The sequence below is a fragment of the Leopardus geoffroyi genome, chromosome A1, assembly GCF_018350155.1.
Source record: "Leopardus geoffroyi isolate Oge1 chromosome A1, O.geoffroyi_Oge1_pat1.0, whole genome shotgun sequence".
NCBI classification, from domain to species: domain Eukaryota; kingdom Metazoa; phylum Chordata; class Mammalia; order Carnivora; family Felidae; genus Leopardus; species Leopardus geoffroyi.
This window is the reverse complement of record NC_059326.1, coordinates 117,688,366-117,710,553: the sequence shown is the minus strand read 5'-3', so window position 1 is coordinate 117,710,553 and position 22,188 is coordinate 117,688,366. Positions and strand designations below refer to the sequence as shown.

General features: G+C 45.1%; 2 protein-coding genes and 1 long non-coding RNA gene across 5 annotated transcripts; 2 read left to right on the top strand and 1 right to left on the bottom strand.

The window, feature by feature from the left end:
• Positions 1 to 16: 16 nt before the first annotated feature.
• On the top strand, positions 17 to 13,300 carry GNPDA1 (glucosamine-6-phosphate deaminase 1). Of its 3 annotated transcripts, none has more exons than XM_045492055.1 (7): positions 17 to 128; positions 1,043 to 1,172; positions 5,280 to 5,381; positions 7,025 to 7,207; positions 8,234 to 8,418; positions 10,067 to 10,241; positions 11,870 to 13,300. In XM_045492055.1, the coding sequence occupies exons 2-7, from the start codon at positions 1,049 to 1,051 to the stop codon at positions 11,968 to 11,970; spliced, it is 870 nt and encodes a 289-aa protein (XP_045348011.1). In that variant the 5' UTR covers positions 17 to 128; positions 1,043 to 1,048; the 3' UTR covers positions 11,971 to 13,300. The 3 variants fall into 3 exon arrangements, with proteins under 3 accessions (XP_045348011.1, XP_045348031.1, XP_045348022.1); XM_045492075.1 differs by lacking the exon at positions 17 to 128 and adding an exon at positions 216 to 571; XM_045492066.1 differs by lacking the exon at positions 17 to 128 and adding an exon at positions 216 to 575.
• Positions 10,896 to 11,477, top strand: LOC123605338 (cytochrome c oxidase subunit 5A, mitochondrial-like). Its single transcript, XM_045492088.1, has one exon. The coding sequence runs from the start codon at positions 11,030 to 11,032 to the stop codon at positions 11,435 to 11,437; it is 408 nt and encodes a 135-aa protein (XP_045348044.1). The 5' UTR covers positions 10,896 to 11,029; the 3' UTR covers positions 11,438 to 11,477.
• A 1,350-nt stretch (positions 13,301 to 14,650) lies between the features above and the next one.
• LOC123605341 lies at positions 14,651 to 20,322 on the bottom strand. Its single transcript, XR_006715728.1, has 2 exons — positions 15,994 to 20,322; positions 14,651 to 15,635 (listed from the first exon to the last, which is right to left on the bottom strand). It is a non-coding gene; the product is annotated as an uncharacterized LOC123605341 (long non-coding RNA).
• Between the last annotated feature and the right edge of the window lie 1,866 nt (positions 20,323 to 22,188).

Below are 22,188 nucleotides of genomic sequence, written 5' to 3'. Positions count from 1 at the left end.
GGCCCCGCAATCACCCGGACGAGTCAGCCCCTCCGGCTGAGAGCTGCTCCGCGTGACCCGGTGCCACGTGACCCGCGCGGGGCGGGGCCGCCAGCACAGTTGCTGCAGCCGCCGCAGGAGGTGTCGGAGTAAGTGGGTACCGGGCTGGCGGGGACCCTCCTCGCGGGTGGGCGCGGGCGGGGCCCGAGCGTTGCCCCTGCCTCTGGTCCCCGGGGACCGTGAGCCAGCGAGCTGCTGGGATCCCTTCCCCATGCAGGGCCGGAGGGGCGATGGGATCGCCATCGGGGTCGGAAAGGCACAGCCGTATCCTTCGGATGGCTGATCCAGACACTTCCGCCCCTCACTCTAACTGACCGCAGTGAGAGGGTAGCAGACGCCCTCCTTGCGGAGCGGTTACATTTTCCCCCGTACGCTGTGGGGGAAACTGAGGGTCCACAAAGCAAGCCAGGCCGGTGGGAGCACCCACTCCAGCACTGATAAGAGAACACACCTCTACAGGCAAAACCCGTGGATCTCACGTGCTCTAGCATCCCAGTATACCACTACACCTCTGTTTATTGAGGAAGAGGCCGTAGGTACAAAATATCCAGCGGATGGGGGAAGAGGGGTCGGGAAAGAGGGCTGGGTCGAGCTACAAGGTAATTGCCAACATATTAAACACTATGGTTTACATGCATCCTTATTTAATATTCACCATCGTGAAATTTGTCAGGGAGGTACTGTCCCCATTTTCATGCCTGAGGAAACAGTCTCGAAGATCTTGAGTCCTTTGACTAAGGTTCTGCCGTTGGTAAATGGAGGAACGGAGATTAGAACCCAGGTCTGTCTCACAGCAGCGCCTCCTGGTGGGTGGTGGAGGCACTTGGCCCAGCCTATTCCTCTGTGAGCTGAAAGTTGGGATCTTTTCCTCTTCCTGGCTCATCAGCCTAGGCAGAGGGTGTTGCTGGGTGAGAAGGGCTTCTCCCCTCTCCCCAGCCACCTGCATCCCTCCCTTTATTCCTGTCCCTTACCACTGATTCCTTTTGTCACCTGTCCCCTACAGGACAAGATGAAGCTCATCATCCTGGACCATTATTCTCAGGCCAGCGAGTGGGCAGCCAAGTACATCAGGAATCGCATCATCCAGTTTAACCCAGGGCCAGACCAGTACTTCACCCTGGGACTTCCCACTGGTGCGTTGTGGGATAGAGAAGGTGCCATGGACTGGAGGCAGGGGGAGAGAGTGAGCATCTGGGGTTTTTAAGGGACCAGGTTCATGGGCTCATTAAGCCAAGAGACTTTGAAGGAGGGCTCTGAGGTGCTGGTGCTATGAGTGAACAACCTTGTTTCCTGGACATGCAAAACAGAGGACAGTTTCCTTTATGGTCTGGTTTAGTTGCTGCCTTCTCCTAAAGAGTTCTGGTATAGAAGGGATCCTGGTTAGGCAGGAATAACCTGATTTTTAGACTCCATTCTAAGTCTTCCCACCAGAAGTCCTTAACAGAACTGAGTCGTAATGTCTTCAGGCATACATTTTATGTAATGAATGAATTTCTGTGCATCTAAAGTGCTACTAGCTGAGCATTATCCTTGGGAGAATTGAGAAGATAGTCCACTCAAAGCATTTTCTATAATTAATTAAACACAGGACCTAAGTGAAAAACAGTCCCAGTTTCTTCATTCATTCATTCATTCATTCATTTTTAATGTACATCCAAGTTAGTTAGCATATAGTGCAATAATGATTTCAGGAATAGAATCCAGTGATTCATCCCCTACGTATAAACACCCAGTGGTCATCCCAACAAGTGTCCTCCTTAATGCCCTTTGCCCATTTAACCCATCCCCCTGCCCACAACCCCTCCAGCAACCCTCAGTTCTCTACATTTAAGAGTCTCTTATGTTTTGTCCCCATCCCTATTTTTATATTATTTTTGCTTCCCTTCCCTTATGTTCATCTGTTTTGTAGCTGAAATTCCACATGAGTGAAGTCATATGTTTGTTTTTCTCTAATTTCACTTAGCATAATATACTCTAGTTCCATTCATGTTGTTGCAGATGGCAAGATTTCATTCTTTTTGATTGCCGAATAATACTCCATTGTGTGTGTGTGTGTGTATGTGTGTACATATATATATATATATACACACACACATATATATGTGTGTGTACACATATATATGTGTGTGTACACATATATATGTGTACATATATATATGTGTGTGTGTGTATATATATATGTGTGTGTGTGTGTATATATGTGTGTACATATATATATGTGTGTATACACATATATATGTGTGTGTACACATATATATGTGTACATATATATATATGTGTGTGTACACACACACACACATATATATATATATATATATATATATACACACACATTGATGGACATTTGGGCTCTTTCCATACTATGGCTATTGTTGATAGTGCTGCTGTAAACCTTGGGGTACATGTGCCCCTTCAACACAGTTTAACTGTATCCTTTGGATAAATACCTAGTAGTGCAACTGCTGGGTCGTAGGGTAGTTCTATTTTTAATTTTTTGAGGAACCTCCATAAACGTCCCAGTTTCCTATGGAAAAAATCAGAATGTTGCCTTTATGGGAGGATATTTTGACCTCAGCTCCTTAAGGCAAATGTCCTGATTCTTTCTTTCTAAGTTTGGGTGGATCTGCCCCTCATTGTCCCATCCACTAGAGCAGGGACCTTCACACCTTTTCTGTAAATGGTCACTTAGTCAATATTTTACACTTCACTGGCCACATAGCCTCTGTTGCAACTATTTCACTGTCCTTGTAGCTCAAAAGCAGCTGCAGACAATACATAGATGAATGTGCATGGCCGTCCACCAATAAAGCTTTATCTATGGGCACTGAAGTTTGAATTTATATAATTCTCATATGTCACAAAGTAATATTCTTTTGATATTTATAAGCCATTCTTCACTGATGAGCTGCACAAAAAGAGAGAGCAGGCTAGTTTGGGCCTGTGGTGTGAAGTTTGCTGACCTGTGCACTAGAGGTTTGTGGGAGCAGTATCTACACGTATCTGGAAAACCACCAATGTCTCAAGCCCTGTGGGGGCTGCACTAACATCCTGTTTTGTAACTAGAGCTATTCTAGGTCAGTGTCTATGCTGCTGAAATCCCTCCCTAATTCCCCATCACCTGTATAATCAGATCCCGGCCCCTCAGTGTGGCATTCAGGGCCTTCCAAGACCTGGCTCCTTCCTGTCCTGCTTGAACCAGCATGGCATGTCCATATAAGGGTTCCTTGGAACATCCCTTCTTTTAGGTGAAACATCTAAAAGGTGAAAACATCTTTAATTGGTGGAAACCAAATAAACCAACTCTAGCTAACTCAAGCAGAAAAGGAATTTATTGGTTAGATATTGGGGAGCTCACAGAATTGATGGAAAAGCTAGAAATTTGGAAAATGCACATGATGAAGCTCAGGGGAAGGATAGAGAAGCTGTGTGGCTCAGGCATGGCTGAGGCCATGTCACAGGGACAGATTGATTATGGGGGCAGGGAGGGAACTTTCATTCATTCAACAGGTTATTTAGTGAATGCCTGCTGTATGCCAAGCTGTTCTAGGCACTGGTGATACAACAACAAACAAAAGAAACAAATTCCTTCCTTCCTACAGCTTTAAGTGTAGTAGGAGAGACAGATAATAAGTCGACAAATAAAGTATGTTAGATGGTGATGAGTGAATGAGAAAAATGAAACAGGGAAAGGGGTTAGGGTGTGTCTAGACAGGGGTGGGGGTTTGCAATATCAGATATGGTGGTGGGGAAGGTCCATCTGAGAAAGTGATGTTTGAGTAAAGGCCAGAAGAAGTGAGAGTTATGCAAATATCTGAAGGGAGAGCACTGCTGGCAAAGGGAACAGTATGTGCAAAAGCCCTGAGGTGGCATTGCAAGGAGCAGGATCAGTAAGGGTGAGAGAGGTAACCAGGGGCCAAATTATGTACATATTTTGTTAGGATTATTACTCAGTGAAATGTGAAGCCATTAGTAGTTTGTGAAAAGAGTGATTTGATTTGGGTGGGTCATTTTTCTTTTCATCATCTTATTTTTAAGAATTTCAAATATTCACAAAAGCTTAAAGAATAATGTAGTACCATTTTCCTGGGCTCACCAGTTGTTAACATTTGCCACAGTTTCCTTCTTCTCTTCTGTCTCATGTTCTCTCTCTCTCTCTCCACACACACACACACACACACACACACACACTTTTTTATGAGCCACTTGAAAGTAAGTTCCCAACCTCCTGACACTTTACCTTTAAATCTTTTGGCATGTATCTCCTCAGAATAAGGACATTCTCTTACATAACTACAATGCTATTATTATCCCTATTAAAAATCCTTCCATAATATCATCTGATATACAGACTATAGTAACATTTCTTTCCACATCATCCACATTTATGTTTTATAGTTTTCCCCCCAATAAGCCTGTATCCAGACTTCATGAATATTTACTTTTTTAATCTATGGAAGTCCTGCCTTTTTCACGTGCTTTATGACATTGACTTTTTAATGACCCTCAACTCGCAGGAGTTTGCTGCTCCTCAGGGAAGTCTTCTGTGAACCTACAGACTTACCCTGATCATAGCTGACACTACTGTTTCATGTTCCCAGTCCTACAGGGTGAGCTCTTCCAAAGCGGCTGCTGTGTCTCCTGCTCCTGTGTTCTCATCATGTGGCCCCCTGCCTCACATGCTAGTTGCTCAGGGAATATCGTGTCAGTAAGTAAGGTGATGTTCACTCAGGTTACTCATCATGGTCATTTCAGTCAGCTGTGTCCTGAGCGCTGGGATTCAGCTGTGAACGGGACAGACACGGCCCTGCCCTCCTTGAGCTTACAGTCTAGTGGGGAAGTAGGCATTCAGAAGCAGTTAGGATTGGAGCATTGGGAGAGGACTCCATATCTGACATGTTCTCTCAGATCTGATAGGTTCTCCTTGCTGAGCAGCCCAGCTGGGCATCTTCAGGAGCTGGGAGCTAAAGGGGATTCATGGCGGGGCGCCTGGGTGGCGCAGTCGGTTAGGCGTCCGACTTCAGCCAGGTCACGATCTCGCGGTCCGTGAGTTCGAGCCCCGCGTCGGGCTCTGGGCTGATGGCTCGGAGCCTGGAGCCTGTTTCCGATTCTGTGTCTCCCTCTGTCTCTGCCCCTCCCCCGTTCATGCTCTGTCTCTCTCTGTCCCAAAAATAAAAAATAAACGTTGAAAAAAATAAATAAATAAAAATAAAGGGGATTCATGGCTGTGGCCTCTCTTACAGGGAGCACCCCAATTGGCTGCTACAAGAAGCTGATTGAGTATTATAAGAATGGAGACCTGTCCTTCAAATATGTGAAGACTTTCAACATGGATGAGTATGTGGGTGAGTCTGTCTCTTTCAAGGTCTTTCCTGATTCCAGGAGAATTGTACTCCTCCCCTTTCAGGCTCAGCCCAGGAGAAGAATAGGGAAGTCCCAGGGAGCCGGTGATGTTTAGGGATAAGCTTAATTAGCAATACCTGTCTCTTCCAGGCCTTGGTGTACTCAGCTATAAAAGCTGACCTCCTAGCTTGTAAGCAGTAAGTGATCAAACAGATATGGAGGCCTCTTGTACGGAGGAAGCATTTTTTTTTTTTTTATGTTATTTTTGAGAGAGAGACAGAGGGAGCACGTGAGCAGGGGAGGGGCAGAGAAGGAGACACAGAATCCAAGGCAGGCTCCAGGCTCTGAGCTGTCAGCACAGAGTCCGATGTGGGGCTCGAACTCATGAACCGCAGGATCGTGACCTGAGCTGAAGTCGGACGCTTAACCGACTGAGACACCAAGGCACCCCAGAGCAAGCATTTTAAATACATATTAAATGAGTATCTCCTTCTTGTCTGCCTCTTCCCCAACTCCATGCCATTTCTTTCTGGAGCCAGTAATTACAAATGGGATCGTGGCTGGGGTGTGTCCCTCAGTGTCCGTGTCCTGTCTTTCTCTCCAGTGTTCATCCTCCAGCTCCCCTTCCTGCGAGGTACACTGGGAGAAGAACGGACACTGGTGTCCCTTCCAAAGCTGAAAAGCTACACCTTGGTCTTCTGTACCCGTCCCACCCCCACCCCCCGCCAGGTCATCATTTCATTTGGCTTCTTTTTAAACATCTTTTTTTTCACTTGTTGTAAAATCCACAAAATTCACCATCTTAACCATTTTTATATGCACAGTTCAGCAGCGTTTAGTCACACTGTTGTGCAGCCATCCCCCAGAACTCTTTTCATCTTGTAGAACTGAAACTCTACCCATTAAACACCAACTACCCATTTCCCACTTACCCAACCCCTAGCAACCACCATTTTACTGTTTCTGTGAGTCTCACTACTCTAGATACCTTATATAAGTGGAATCATAGAGTAAATGTCTTTTTTGTGACTGGCTTATTTCACTCAACAAAATGTCCTGAAGGGTCATCCATGTTGTAGTGTCAGAATCTTGTTCCTTTTTAAGGCTGACATTAAACATCCACCTTAAACATTCTTTTTCTTGGCTAAAAAACATATTGTGAAGCCCTGAGATAATTCTGTCCAAGCACCTGGCATTGAAGTTGGGGTTCAGGCTGAGCGGGGTATAACTGTGGGTGAATGGTGAGGTGGGAGGCACGGGGGAAGGGGCATGCTTTCCTTTCCCAAATGGGCCAAGCCCCACTCCCAGGTTGCTAGGCCACCTCCAAAAGCCCAGAGTGGCCCTGGCCTCCAGCCTACAATTACTCTTTTGTGAAAAGGAGACCCAGATGAGGGGATTTCTCAGGTTCCTGGTGTGTAGCTACCTTGGCCCAGTCCTGTCGTCACAGCAGTGGTGGAGGGTGGACACAGGGAGTCCAGCTCAGACTATCCTAAGTGTCTCAGGGCCAGAGGGGCGGTGCCCAGGGCTCCCTGATGAGCATTTCCCTGAAGGAGTCTGTGAAGGTCTGGGGGTATCCTGGCATCCTCTTTGTAACGAGAGCTGTGGCCCAGCCTGGGAATGACTTAGTGTAGCCATGGCCCCACAGGCCTTCCTCGAGACCACCCGGAGAGTTACCATTCCTTCATGTGGAACAACTTCTTCAAGCACATTGACATCTGCCCAGAAAACACCCACATCCTGGACGGGAACGCACCTGACCTGCAGGCCGAGTGTGATGCCTTTGAAGAGAAGATCAAAGCCGCGGGAGGGATCGAGCTGTTCGTTGGAGGTGAGCTTGACACTCTGCAGCACGTGTCCAGGGCAGGTCCAGGGTGGTGAGGACATGTGGGAACGGGACGAGACCCATGCCTGTCTCACTACAGCTTCCTCACTGCACTGAAACAGTAGCGATTATTTATCACCCTGAGTCAGGGAAGACCCTGGAGTAGGAGCCCTCACCTTAGCTGTGCTGCTCAGTGACTGTGTGATCCGCACTTCAGTGCCTTGTTGGTAAAGTGAGACGTCTGGATTTGGACTCTCAGATTCTATTCCCTAGTCTTAAGGTTTTGTATGGATCAGTCCATGGGACTTACCTAAACAGTTCAGAGCAAAGACTCTGTGTAGTTCCAGAAGATTGCAACTTGGCCCCCGCACCACTGTAGCTTAGCCATTTGAACACCAGAGAAGTTTGATGACTTCCCCGGGGTCAGCCACAACAGTGGAAAGAAAGGAAGAATCTAGGGTGGCCCCTTCTCAATTTGAGGTTTGTTCCTACCCTGGGCTGCCCTCTTCCATTACCGTCTGTCGCCACCTCCGGATTCACCCATGGGGGTGATAAGTTGGGACTTTTACTGCTGTAGATTTAACTCTTCTTTACTTCAAGGCAGGGAGGAAGAGGCTAATGTTCTCAGCACTCATGTTCTGAGATTTTATAAACTTTGCAACCCCTGACCAGGCCATTTTTTATTTGCTGTAACTCTATCTCAGCAACAGGACCCCTGACTACTGGGAAGGAGAGAGAGAAGTTACCCATCAGTGATCTTGCGAAGCAGAAGCTATTTGGAGTGCTGCTTACTTAGCTTTCTGAGGGTGGTAGTGAGGCCACGACGTCTGTGTGAGCCTCAAACAGAAATGCCAGGAGGTGGGGAGAGGGGAAGGTCTTATGCTTAAGGTGTACCTGCCCAGGGTGAATGGGAAAAGAGATATGATTTCAAGGATTTTTTCAGACCCCAAGTGGGGAAAAATAGATTGTCCATTCTTGAAATCTTGGATCCCTGGGACTGACAGGCCTGTCCTCATTGTTTCTCCTGGGCAGGCATTGGCCCCGATGGACACATCGCCTTCAATGAGCCGGGCTCCAGTCTGGTGTCCAGGACCCGTGTGAAGACTCTGGCCATGGACACCATCCTGGCCAATGCTAGGTTCTTCGATGGTGACCTCACCAAGGTGCCCACCATGGCCCTGACGGTGGGTGTGGGCACTCTCATGGATGCTAGAGAGGTAAGGGCTCAAGGGGTCCACAGGCCTTCCTGGGGGGTGGGGTGGTGAACTGGCCTTTTTGTTGTTAACTATACAGGGTACCACCTGGGTACAGTTATTAAAAATGAAGACCTTACAAATAAGGCTAAAATCCTAACTGATCCCATCACTGTTTCCCCTTCCTCTTTGGAGGCAACCATTGTTCTCAGTGTGAGGGAACCCTTTTCAGCACTGCCTACTTACAAAAGGCTGCAGGCTCCCCTGCCTCTGCCTGTCTAGCTTCTCCCAGGCAGAAAGGAGCCTGGCCCTACTGATGTCAGAATATGAATTTGCACCTGCCCGGGTGCTGAGAGGGACTGCTGGTTCCCTGCAGTTGGTGGAGGTCACTGTTCGAAGGGAGCTCCCCCTGCCACCCCAGGATAGTTGTGGTTCTAGGCCTGTGTTCGGGGATTCATAAATGTGGGGAAGTGTGATTTGAACTCGGTTCAGTGTGTTTTTCCCTAGAAAGTGGAGTATCATTTGAATTTTTGGTGGTTCTAATTTCTTTACTGTCTTTCATTAGAATTTTAAAAACATTTTCTCTTCCTTTCAGGGGTATATTCAGTGGGAAGCAGCTACACATTTTAGCTTCAAGTTTCTTTGCCTAACAAACATCTACATCAGTGAAAAGGGCTCCCTGTTTTGAGTGAACTTTTGTGAAATGAGTGATATCACCCACTTTCTCTTGGGTAACCTTGACTCAGTACCTAGGAGGTCACCCTGCTATTTTTGGCCTTGCAGCTTATAAACCTGCAAGGGTTTGAGGGCCCTCCCTGTCACGTGACGGTATTATGATCTGGGAAAGGACCTGGGTCTGGAAATCAGGAGTTCTGGGGTCCTGAATGAAAAATCACATTCTCTCTGTGCCTCTGTTTTCATTTCTTATGATAGAGGAACAGTAAATCCTGTTCACAAGTCCATGGTACAGTGGAATTATAATGAAAGGAAATCTAGAGAGCAGAGTTCTTTATACTTTCCAGCACTTCTGTTCTTGATATTTGAACTGTTGAGGGGAGGCTGTGCCTTTGTTTTATTTGAACAAAAAGCATCACCCCAAGTGCTATTAGTCAGTCTAATACCCGGAATTGAAAGTGACCAGATTGAGGGGCAGCCTTTCTGGGCTTCAACCTTAGGAGCCACACGCATAACTATTACCATCACTTCCATGGCCCTTTGTAGATGGGGCAGATCGGGACCCCTCTTATTCAGACTGTGCTTGTGAAAACTCGGCCAGCCTAGGACCCCTTGGGACCCACTGTCACAACCATTGGGATAAGGGGTGTGGGCCTCTGTCTTGCATGTCTATTCATAGTCGTCATCAAAGGTATCAGGAGGCACCATCAAGTGGTGGCCTTTGGGTCAGAAATGACCTGGAGCAAGGGACTTAAATCTCCTGGAGCCCTTTTCCTCATCCTAGAACATGATAATGATGCCCCTGCCTTAGGTTATTTGTGTGATCAGGCACATACAGCAGGGAGCACAGTGTGGTGCAGGCTAACAATTTAAAATGGTATATTAAAAACAATGATTCTTACAGCTGGTTGGGGAGACTGGGCCAAAATTCAGGTTTCTGGACTCTGGGTTCCACTGCTCATTCTCCTCCATCACAGGCTTGTTTTCTGATCCCCAGGTGATGATCCTCATCACAGGTGCTCACAAGGCATTTGCTCTGTACAAGGCCATCGAGGAGGGGGTGAGCCACATGTGGACCGTATCTGCCTTCCAGCAGCATCCCCGCACGGTGTTTGTGTGTGATGAGGATGCCACCCTAGAGCTGAAAGTGAAAACTGTCAAGTATTTCAAAGGTGAGGGGAGGGCTGGGGCTGGGGGTTGGTGGCCAAGTTTAGGGTGTGCCAGGTGTGAGGAGTGGATCTAGTTTTCTTGCTCTGGCCACTTTCATAGACAACTCTGATTTTAACAAAAATGAAACCTTAGGATCTCAGAATACAGTCAATGCTCTGCCATCCATGACTGCAAGGGTCTGTTTCTGGAAGCCTCTTTGTTCTGAGGAGGCAAAAAACCCAGTGAAATGAAAAGTTGTCGTCCAAGGGCAACGTGGTGATCTCTTGGCAATGATATTGAGCCTCAGGGTGTTTTAATCTTTCAAGGTCTTCTGCAGGCCTTCCCCTCTAGGTAGGCCACTGAATTCTTAGGAGGATCTTTTTCTCTTCCACTTTAAAAAGGACACACTAGGGGCGCCTGGGTGGCGCAGTCAGTTAAGCGTCCGACTTCAGCCAGGTCACGATCTCGCGGTCCGGGAGTTCGAGCCCCGCATCAGGCTCTGGGCTGATGGCTCAGAGCCTGGAGCCTGTTTCCGATTCTGTGTCTCCCTCTCTCTCTGCCCCTCCCCCGTTCATGCTCTGTCTCTCTCTGTCCCAAAAACAAATAAACGTTGAAAAAAAATAAAATAAAATAAAAAGGACACACTGCTTTAAACAAACTTATGTGAAAACCCTCATCTACTAAGCAGACATATTGGGAATTTATTCTTTGGTTAAAAGATTAACCTTTGAGACTGCGTGCCGTCATAGCAGTCACGTCACGCTCTGTACCGCTCCCCACCGTTGCCCTGTAGCAGCAGCCGCAGCCCCCGATGCCAGCCCCAGAGGCCTCCCGTACCCAGGTCCAGGTCCCGGCTCCACCGCCGCTGTCCAGTCAGTTCACTGCTACTCCCAGGGGGTTGCATGAAACAGATGGGGAGTTTGATGCTCACCGGGTGACATACTTCAACAAGCCAGATATTGACGCCTGGGAATTGTGTAAAGGGATGAACACGCTTGTTGGCTATACTCTGGTTCCAGAACCTAAAATCATTGATGCTGCTTTGCGGGCATACAGATGGTTAAATGATTTTGCTAGTGCAGTTCACATCCTAGAGGTTGTTAAGGACAAAGCAGGACCTCATAAAGAAATCTATCCCTATGTCATCCAGGAACTTAGACCAACTTTAAATGAACTGGGAATCTCCACTCCAGGGGAACTGGGCCTTGACAAAGTGTAAACCCCATGGATGGCTTCTCAAGGATTTATTCATAATGCTACTTGATTATAAACAGTCACCTGGAATTACTGATGATAACGTATTACCTTATTTGAACAAGTTTTCCTTTATTGAGTACCAAACCATGTAATGGTAACTTGGACTTTTATAAAAGGGAAATGAGTTTGAACTGAAAAAAAAAAAAAAAAAAAAAGAAGATTAACTTTTGAATGGCCAACACCCCCAGAGACTGGATTTAAAAGTCCTGTGGATTCTAGCATTCTTTGGAAATAACAAGTTCTTTTCCTACTCTAGGGTTTTTGTCATTTGGAGCCACAGAAAAAAGATAATTTTCAGGAAGAGGAAAAATTTGAGAGCTCTTGGATATGACTGTTCATAATGGAACTTGGCTTCTACCTGCCTTAACTGCTTTTCGTTTTTAACTTTTCACAGGTTTAATGCTTGTTCATAACAAGTTGGTGGACCCCTTGTACAGCATCAAAGAGAAAGAAACAGAGAACAACCAGTCTCCTGAGAAACCGTATGGTGATTAGCCTGCGCTCACCCTAGCATCAAGGACGTCCTCAGGACAGGCGAGGCATTTCTGGTGATTGCTTTAGGAGGACACAGTTGTATTTCTCTCACCCAGTATGGTTACCCCAGACCAACGGGCATACAAATTGTTCTTGGCTCTGCAGCATGGAGCCTAGTCGTCAGAGTTTAGGGACAGGGAGAATGACTTGTTTTCTAACTTAATCAGAAAAAAAAGTCTCTGAAAAATGTACTCCATAATTTTTGATGTCTGCCCTACAGAAATTAGGGTTTTTAGCTTTGGTTCTCCCTCTGGCACTGTTCTCACATACAGCACACTCCCAACAGGAATTTCTATCATTTGTATACTGATTCTCAATTTGGGGGGGTGGTGGGAAAGGGACCTGTGTATACGGGCCAGACCTCTCTGGAGAGGCTCTGAAAGCCCCTCTTGAGCAGGTCTGCTATTTGAGGATCACTACTCCAGATGAAGGAACAAATTCTCAACCTTATGTTCAGTTCCAAGTGCCGTGGCAAGAAAGAAAAGGATTTTTCTTTCCCTTCTTGTTTTTCTCTGCTCTCACAGTTGGCCTTTCCGTGAACTCGGAGGATTCCTTGGGGGAGAATCTGGGTGGCCCGGGCTAAAGAGAAGGCTTTTGCTGATAAACTCAGAGCCTCAAGGGGCATGGCCACGTCACACTCCCTTCCCTCGGGGACCCTCCAGCACGGAAGGAAGGCAGAAACCCTCTTCCCAGCAGAGCCCATGTTTCTGTTCCAAGGTCTCCCTGGGCACCATGTCAGTGTGCCCAGCTAAGGAGATGGGGGCCAGGGCAAGCAGCTCGCTTCGGCCTAAGTTTAGTCACAACACAAGTGACATGTTCTCCTGCTTCCCTGAGAGCTGAGTGCCAAGACAACATACCAAATGCTTCTAAAGGCGCCTAATAATAGCCTTTCCTCACTTAAAATACCTTGCCCTTTCAGCCCTCTCAGGTTCCTGTAGCGTGTTCTCGTGTTCCCAGAACACCAGGAAGCACAACAGTTTTGCCCCTTTATCCTTCACCCCGTGTTCACAAAATGAGTTCATTGCTCTGCCTTTCGACTCTCTTAAGCCTTCGTGGAGTGGATGCTGCCTTCCCCTCCCTATCTCTGTGCCTGTTTGAAGCTGCTGCTTCCTCTATTTCTGGGAAAGATCTTTCAGAGACCGGCTCAGGCCTCTCCTTGAGTGCTGTGTTTGGTACCTGGTGTTCTGTCTTTAGCTTTTATACGTGATCGTGCTGTCATTCTGTCTTAGGCTAGTGGATCGATGGGCTTATTTACAATGTGATATTTTCTATTAAATCTGATATTTTCAAATAAAACGTGTCTTTATGGGTTTGCGCCCCCAGGGGTCAGAGGGTGGTCTGCGTTGATATTTATGTATTTTGGCAATGGCTGGTGAGCAAGGCTTCACATTCACTCCTCACAGCAGTTCCGTAGGAAGGTGCAGTCACAGCAACTGCTCACCCTCTTCCGTCACCAGAGGGAAAATAAAGTCATTCATAGACATGAAGCACCTGTGTAAAATGGCAGGTAGGAACAGATGAGCAATGAATTGTCATGTTCTGGCTATGCCTGGGATCCAAACAAGGATATGGCTTCTAAAGAGAATAAGGAGATTTGTGACCAAGGGGGATATAAACATTGCAAGGTATGAAAAAAATAGGTTTGGATGGTTTTTTTTAGTTAGAAAAGTAAACATAATGGAACATCTTGGGTCAATATAACCAGTTGAGGTACAAGTGGAAGTTGGCAGAAGGGTTTAAATTTTTATCACTTGTTTTGAGATATAATTTACGTGCCTGTAAAAGTCATCTATTTTAAATTCAATGATTTTTATTAAGTCTACCAAGTTGTGCAATTCCCTGCCACATCCATTTCTGTCATCCCCGAAAGCTCCCTGTTCTTACCCCAGCCCATGTGACCACTGATCTGCTTCATCTCCACAATCTACCTTTTCTAGATATTTCCTAACAGTGGAATCCTACAGCATGGCATCTTGTGGGTCTGGTTTCTTTTGTGAAGCATAATGTTTTTGAGGTTAATCCATTCAACATGTATCAGTATTCCCTTTTTATTGCAAAACAGTATTCCACCGTATGGATATACCACATTTTGTTGATCTGGTAAAGAAGGGATTACATTTTAAGTGGGCATGTTAAGAAAAAATTCTATTAGAGTGAAATGAAAAAGAATTTAGTCATGACAACTAAACTGGAGATGCCTGAATGAACTTGGGACCTTAAAAAGATCCCTTTCCGAGGCCCATGTTTCCCTGGTGGCCCAACAGCAGTGTCATCCTGCTACAACCAGTTCTTCTGCAGGTCAAGTGGGATGTATGCTCTGGGCCAGATTGGGCCTCTGACACTACTCAGGCCTCCTTGGAAAAGAGCTAATTACGTTTGGGGGCGGGGATCACAGCAGGCCTGGAATATCTTGTTGCCAAAAGTAAGGGTGCTTTTAAAAAGGTTTGAGGCAGTAATGAAAGGACAAGGCAGGCAGTTTAATGGAGCTCTGAATGGCCAGGTTGTGACAATCTAATCAGTAAGTATTAAATACAGCTAGGTAAAACAAGTTCAATCTGTAAAACCCTAAGTCTGATACTCAAAGAGAAAAAAGGTAATATTAAGTATAAATGGTATTGCATTTCAGGAAGAAAGGATTGAATGCGTTCAAGGTTTTATTGCATTTAGTAAAAAGTGGCAGCCTGTTGACATAAATGGGTATCACGTCTTCTATTAAATCTGTTTATAAAGTAGAGATGGATACAAAAGCCAGGCCCACTATTTCCCTGATACATCTATGGCTTACTTCCTTACTTCCTTCAGGTCTCTGCTCAAATGTCATTTATCGGAGATCATCCCTTACCCTCCAATATAAAATAGCAATCCACACTCCCTATTCCCCCTTTTCCTGCTCTTTTAGTGCCTGATGTGTATTTAGTTTCCCACTAAAATGTAAGCTTCCTGAAGGCAGGCCAAATACTGTTCTAACCCATCTCTATCAGTGCTTTGATATCTAGAAGGTGTCTGTTTTCGGTTGAACTATAAGCCTGATAGTACCTCCCAAGAGTAAGGACCATAACAACAACCAGGGGGAAATAGGAGCATATTATATGATAATAGATTAGCCAATTGGCCTACTAAGGAGATCTAACTTTGTAAACTTGATTCCTCATTCACGAGAACCCAAATCCTTACTGTGAGGAGATGCTAGTGAAACATGCATACGTTTCCAATAAAATATATTTTAACAAAATACAGAGTTATTCAAGAATGATAAATAAAACAGAACATAATAATTCAGGCTTCAAGGGAGCCTTAACACCGGCTGGCAACCACACGATATTCCCCTAGTCTGTTCGGTCTCCTCTAATTTTAAGGCCTCAAGCCTCCAACCACTCTTCCTCTAGCCTTTCTCTCAGCTGTGACCTTGAAAATCAAAGTAATCAAGACAACGTCCATAAGCTCCACCATCACGCGCACCCACCTGCCAGCCCTGCTCTCATGGTTTCCCTTCTTCCTGTTATTCGCTGCTTGTTCAGTCCCTCCACTTGTGCACTAAATCCTTCTCTTGCCTCTTTGAGGGCATCATTCCAGCAAGATTCTCCCTCACCTGCAGCATCAAACTGTCCTGCTTTCCTGGGTCACTCCTATCAGCATACAAAACAAGCTTTAAAAACAAAACTCTTCACCAGGTTTGCCCCATCCTGGAGTCACCTGTACTCTAGCTCTCTCCTCCCTCCCTCTCTTCCAGCATTACCACCATGTATACCTTATACCTCTGTAACTGTCTCACAGTTCTGGATATTCCGTCCCTTTAAAAAATTATTCTTTTTCTTCAAATTTCCGCTTGGAACATTTCTCGTGACATACTTGCAAGTTCACGGATTCCTTCCTTAGCTGTTTTAAGTCTACGGATGGACTCCTCAAAGGCATTAATTTCCGTTGTTTTTGTTCATAGCATTTCTTTTTGATTCTTAGTTTCCATATTTTGCATACATGATGCACCTGTTCTTGTATGTTGTCCACTTTTTCCATCAGAGACCTCAGTATATTAACCATAGTTACTTTAAATTCCCAGTCTGATAACTCTAGAATCTCTGCCATATCAGTCTGGTTCTGGTGTCTGTTTGGTCTCATCAGATTTTTTTTCCTGCTTCTGAGCATCCTTGTATATTTTTTATTGGAAGTTTGACATGATATATATTGGGTAATAGGAACTGAGGTGAATAGGCCTTTAGTGTGAGGTGTTATGTTTATCTGGCTCACAGCTAGGCTGTGTTCGATGCCTGCTGCAGGTGTCAGAGGTTTTGATTTCCTTCAGTGTCCATGTTTTCAGTCTTCCCTTTCTGGTTTTCCCTAGAAATTCCTTCTTGAAATAGAGTCGGTGTGTTGCAGCTTCTTCAAAAGCTGTAATCCACTATTGTAATACTGGAGTCCTACTGATGGTATGGGACTAGGGAGAATTCTTCTGTATCTTATGAGTAAATCTATTTTGTCTTTTTTATGAGCCAGAGTCCTGGGCTGAGAACTTTAGAAGTTTCTTAGCCTTTTTTTTTTTTTTTTTCCTTATGTGAGAAAGGAAGGAAGGGGCTTACGCTATCCAACAGCCCTTCCCCAAGGTCAGAGAAGACAAGTAGTTTTCCCTGAGGGCAGTCTTCTGCCAAGTTAACAAAAAGCTCTGGGTGTATTTTGAAATGGCTACTACCCCCCAGCCCCCTTACAAGAGGAGAATTTTCTGCCATCTTCACAATGAGAACCTGGGGAAGCTTCTGGAGGTAAAACCCACCAAAGTGTGGGCAACCCCTTAGAGTAACTCCCAGGAGTTTTAAACTCTCAAGCTAGCCCACACTCAGCCCCCAGCAATTCACTTCAATCCTGATTACTGGCTCTAGCTTCTCCTTTAGGTGAAGTGACCTGTATTTTCTGCATATTTTTTCTCTAGTTTTTGTGGTGGCTTGCTCTGTGACCTCTATTCTTTGATGGGTCAAAGAGAAGCTGATTTTCAGTGTGCTTAGCATTTTTTCTTGTTGTGAGGCTACCCCATTTCTTCTCAAACACACTCCAGATTTCCCCCTCCCTTCCATTGAAACACCACTTGTCAAAGTCACCAATGACTACGTAGGTCGCTAATTCAATGCTCAGAGCTCCTGTTACTTGACCTATTTGCAGTATGTGACAGCTGACCACTGCTTCCTTCAAACTTCACATGGCTTCCAGGATTTCCCCTGAGTAGCCACTGTCTATTCTGATGGGTCCTCCACATCGCCCTGAACTCTTGGCATCTGGAGTGCTCCAAGACTTAGCCTTTGGACTTCTTCTCCCCATGTAACTCACTCTCTTGGTAATTTCATCCAGTCCCGTGGCTTCACATACCATTTATACACAGACTCCCATATTTCCATCTTCAGCCAGAGACTCTCCCTTCAACTCCAGACTAGAATACCCAACTGCCTACCCAACATCTCCATTGAATTAACTGCCAGGTGTCTCAAACTCCTCTGTCCAAAACTAAGTTCCTGATCTTCACCAGAAAATCTCTGCCACCTAGTTTTCCCCTTGTCAACCCGAGACAAAAAGAGCTAGGAATCAATTCTGACGCCTCACTTTCTCATATTATATATCCAATCTATCGGTGAATCCTTGAAGTTTTACCTTTAAGGTAAGTACACAATGTGACCACTTAAGAAGATTCCAACTGCAGACATGCCGGTCCAAGCCACCTGCACTTGTCACCTGAGTGCTGCAATAGTCTCCCTTCTTTTTTTTAAAACATTTTCTTGGTACTTTTTTTAAGTTTATTGAGAAAGAACAAGCAGAGTAGGAGTGGGGGGGGGCGTGGGGCAGGGAAGGGGTGGAGTGAGAGAGAGAGGGGGAGAGAGAGAGAGAGAGAGAGAATGAATGAATCAATCCCAAGCAGGCTCTACACTGTCTGCGCAGAGCCTGATGCGGGGCTCGAACCCACAAACCGTGAGATCATGACCTGAGTTTAAATCAAGAGTCAGACGCTTAACCGACTAAGCCACCCAGGCACCCCACTGCAGTAGTCTCCTAACTGGTCTGTTTCTACCCTTGCTCACACACTCTCCTAAAACCTAAGACCCTATCACACTTCTGCTCGAAGCCCTCCAAAGGCTCCCATCTCAGAGCAGAAGCCCAAGTTCAAGCAGTCAGCCTCTGCTATCCTAACTCTTCCTACTCTCTCTTCGGTTCCTACTGGCTCCCATGCTGTTCCTGGAGCACTCCAACATGCTTCTTACTCCAAGAGCCCTTGCCTCTGCTGCCCTCTCTATCCAGACTCTCTTCTCTTAGGTGCCCACATGGTACACTCCCACACTGCCAAGCCTTTGTCCCAGGGCTATCTTGATGATAAGTCTTCTCCACTTTTTTAAAATTCCAACATCACTCTGCCTCCCCGATCTCCTTATTTCCTCAACCAACTTCACTTCTGATCAACCATATTAGTTCTTTAGTGTCTGTCTCCTTCTACCAGAATTTAAAGTTGCATAAGGGGAGAGATCTAGGTCTGTTTTATTCACTGCTACATTCTCAGCACCTAGGAAAACAGGAAGGCCCATCATCGTAAGGTGTGCAATAAATACTTGGTAAGCAAGTGAATGAATACTAGGAACATAGTAGGCTGCAAGAAATGGAGTGGGAATGGGAATAAGACACGCATCATCATCTAAATTTCCATGCATTGACATTAATATTAGTTTAGTTTGTTGGTTCAGCGAAGGGGGGAAAAAGCCAAGCAAGGGAAAAAAGTAACTATGTTGACTCAGTATTTACAACTTTGGGATCAGAATCTCACTAAGTTTTCAGCGTGTACAGTCCTCTCCGAGGCGTCCTGTGGCTCAGAGAAGTATGCAAATCCTTGGGAGTGGCAAATCTTTAGGCGACCTGAATCATTGCGCAAGGACTGGACTGTGAATGCTGCAAGTGGATAATTAGCATTAACCTTCGTTAAGAACATCCTCAAAGCCAGCTCTCTGACCACAAAGGCCCAGCCTGGTTTGCTGGCTGATTTTTTCATTGAGCCAAAGTTCAGGGAGCAGACTATTTGGCTCTTCTTCCCAGTATCAGATGGTGCCGGTGTTATGACTTATCCGTCACACTTAGGAGCTTCAGATATAACAGTCTGTTTACCAAGGGATGCACAAGTGACACTTTCTATGTAACAACTGGATGCCAACTATGGTTCAAGTATAGTTTTAAGTGGCCTCACAGTTTGGATAATACTGCTGCTCCTGCCTTGCTGATGTCGTTAAGTTGCCATTCTACCTCCCCGTGTGGATAGCAGACTACAATCAAACACAATGAGGAAAATGAAAATCCCAGAAATAAGCCTGTTTCTGTAGCAAAATAAAATACTGCTCCTCTCTTAATCACGTACTGCATTTTTAGAACATGGAAACTGCTGCCACCTGCTGGCGATGCTTCCGACAAAGTAATACTTGGTGGGCTCTCCAAAATTTCCTTCCAAAGCAGGCAGCCACATGGATTTATGATTATTCTATCTAATCAACTCTACTTTTCTCCTAACAACAACAAAAAATGAATCTTAAGTATATTAAGGGATTTCTAAAGTAAATTAGAACCATCTACTCCAAAAATATAACCCCGCTGGGGCACGTGGCGGGCTCAGTCAGAAGAGTATGCGGCTCTTGATCTCGGGGTTGTGATTTCGAGCCCCACGTTGAGTGTAGAGATTACTTCAATAAATTTAAGAAACAAAATGACCTTGCTGACAATACTAGAGGACTGGGAGAGTGGCTGCCAAGTCTCTTCTCCGTTATCCATCTCCTTACTTGCTGGCTGCGGTATTTAGCTGAGACTGCAAGCTTGCCCTCTCAGGCCTGTGGGTCCGGATGACCCACAAGTCTCATCACCTTACCCAGTTTAGGGGTACCTGGCTGGCTCAGTCAGTAGAGCATGCGACTCAATCTTAGGAATTTGAGTCTGAGCCCCACGTCAGGTACAGAAATTACTTAAAAATAAAATCTTAAAAAAAAACCCAAAAAACAAAAAACTTACCCAGTTTCACAATTTCCTCAATAAGCTGATTTGGAAAATGACCATAACAGGTACACTGCCTAAAATTCCATACAAAGCCAGTGAAATGTCCTGAGAAATAACGGATTTAAAGCTACAAAAAGACCTCAAACAAAACGTGCAATGATTTGCTGAGCCTGCTAGGATTAGGTCATCAGTCTTCAAGAAAAGGTTTTCAGGAGTACCAGGGTGGCTCAGTCAGTTGAGTGTCCAACTCTTGACTTAGGCTCATGTCATGATCTCATAGTTGTGGGATCAAGCCCCGCGCTGGGCTCCTTGCTGGGCACGGAGCCTGCTTAGGATTCTCTCTTCCTCTCCCTCTGCCCCCCATCCTCTGCTCATGTGTACATGCAAAAAAAAAAAAGAAAGAAAGGAGCCTAAGAAAGCGTGATGACTAAATGTAATAGGCGGTATTCTAGATGGGATCTGCAAACAGCTCAAGGTCATTAGGAAAAAAACTAAAGAAATCTGAAACAAGTATGGACTCTTGTTACTAATAATCAATATTTGTTCATTATTGGGACAACTGTATCATACTAATGAAAGATGCTAGTAATAGGGGGAAGCCTGTGTGGAATATAACAGAACTCTGTACTATCTCTGCAATTTTTCTGTAAATCTGAAACTTCTAAAAATGTTTACTTCAAAAGAGAATGGGACAAGATGCAATTCAATTGACAAAGTGGGCCCTTAAGTCTGTTCAATCACAACCTTAAAAAGTCACAAAACTTGTATTTTGACTTTGCAAGTTATTCTGTAGCTTATTTTCATTTATCTGTTCTAGACTCAAACCTTTTATTTAAATCAAGAGATGCAACCTCTTCAAACTACACTTTTGAACATGATGACCTGGCAGTCTGTACAGGCACCCTTTGCTCTCTCGTGCCCACCAAAAGGATACATGAGGTTCATGTCAATTTATGACAAATCTCGGCCCACTTGTAACAAAAGGCCTTCATGAAATTAAACTAGGTACAAGACTCCTTATTCTATCATATAGTTTCTTGATATACCACAAAGTCATGATATTCCACAAAGTCATGTATTTCACAGGGCATGTGTGGTTACCCCAATCTTTCATTTTACTCAGAGACAAAAGTACTCTACCCAAGGGGCGCCTCGGAGGCTCAGTAGGTTAAGTGTCCAACTCTTGATTTTGGCTCAGGTCACGGGATCGAGCCCTGCATCAGACTCTGCGCTGACAGCACGGAGCCTGCTTGGGATTCTCCCTCTTTCTCTACCCCTTCCCCCCACTCACGCATGCACTCTCCCTCTCCAAATAAATAAAATTTTAAGAAGTACTCTATTGTGCTCGCTTTGGCAGCACGTATATTAAAAAAGTACTCCACCCAGAACTGTACCATCTTTTTTTTTTTTAATTTTCCTTAATGTTTTTATTTATTTTTGAGAGGGAGACAGAGTGTGAGCAGGGGAGGGGCAGAGAGAGAGGGAGACCCAGAATCTGAAGCAGGCTCCAGGCTCTGGGCCATCAGCACAGAGCCTGATGCGGGGCTCGAACTCGTGAACCGCGAGATCATGACCTGAGCTCAAGTCGGTCCCTTAACCGACTGAGCTACCCAGGCGCCCCAGGAGAACTGTACCATCTTAAAATTACCTCATAACACATGCTTCAAAAATAAGACTTTATAAGCCCTATTGTCTTTGTTATAATTGGATGGTGAAAATTTTGTACCTAAGGAAGAAAGGATGGAACATTCAGATGAACAAACAAGTCTAAGACTAACCACCTGTGTTTTTTAAAATCGTAAAGAGAAACCTCCCATTTCTTTTACAGAAGTGCATTATAAAGCTTTCTTTCCTACTTCCACTTTATCAACAACATAATGTGCAAAACCCTAAAATAAAATAGTCTCTAGCAAATACCAACTAGTCCATGAACTAAAGAACTTCTGAGTGGCTACTAGTGAGAACATCTCAACTGAATTCCCATTCCATCACAGAGCCACTCTTCTGAGGTATATGCTGTATACGCGTTTTAATTTACATTTATTATATTCAACTTATTCTTTTTTTTATTATTATTTTCAACTTATTCTTTAAGAAATTAACTTTAGTTCTGGGGCACCTGGATGGCTCAGTCGGTTAAGTGTCTAACTCTTGATTTCGGCTCAGGTCATGATCTCGCAG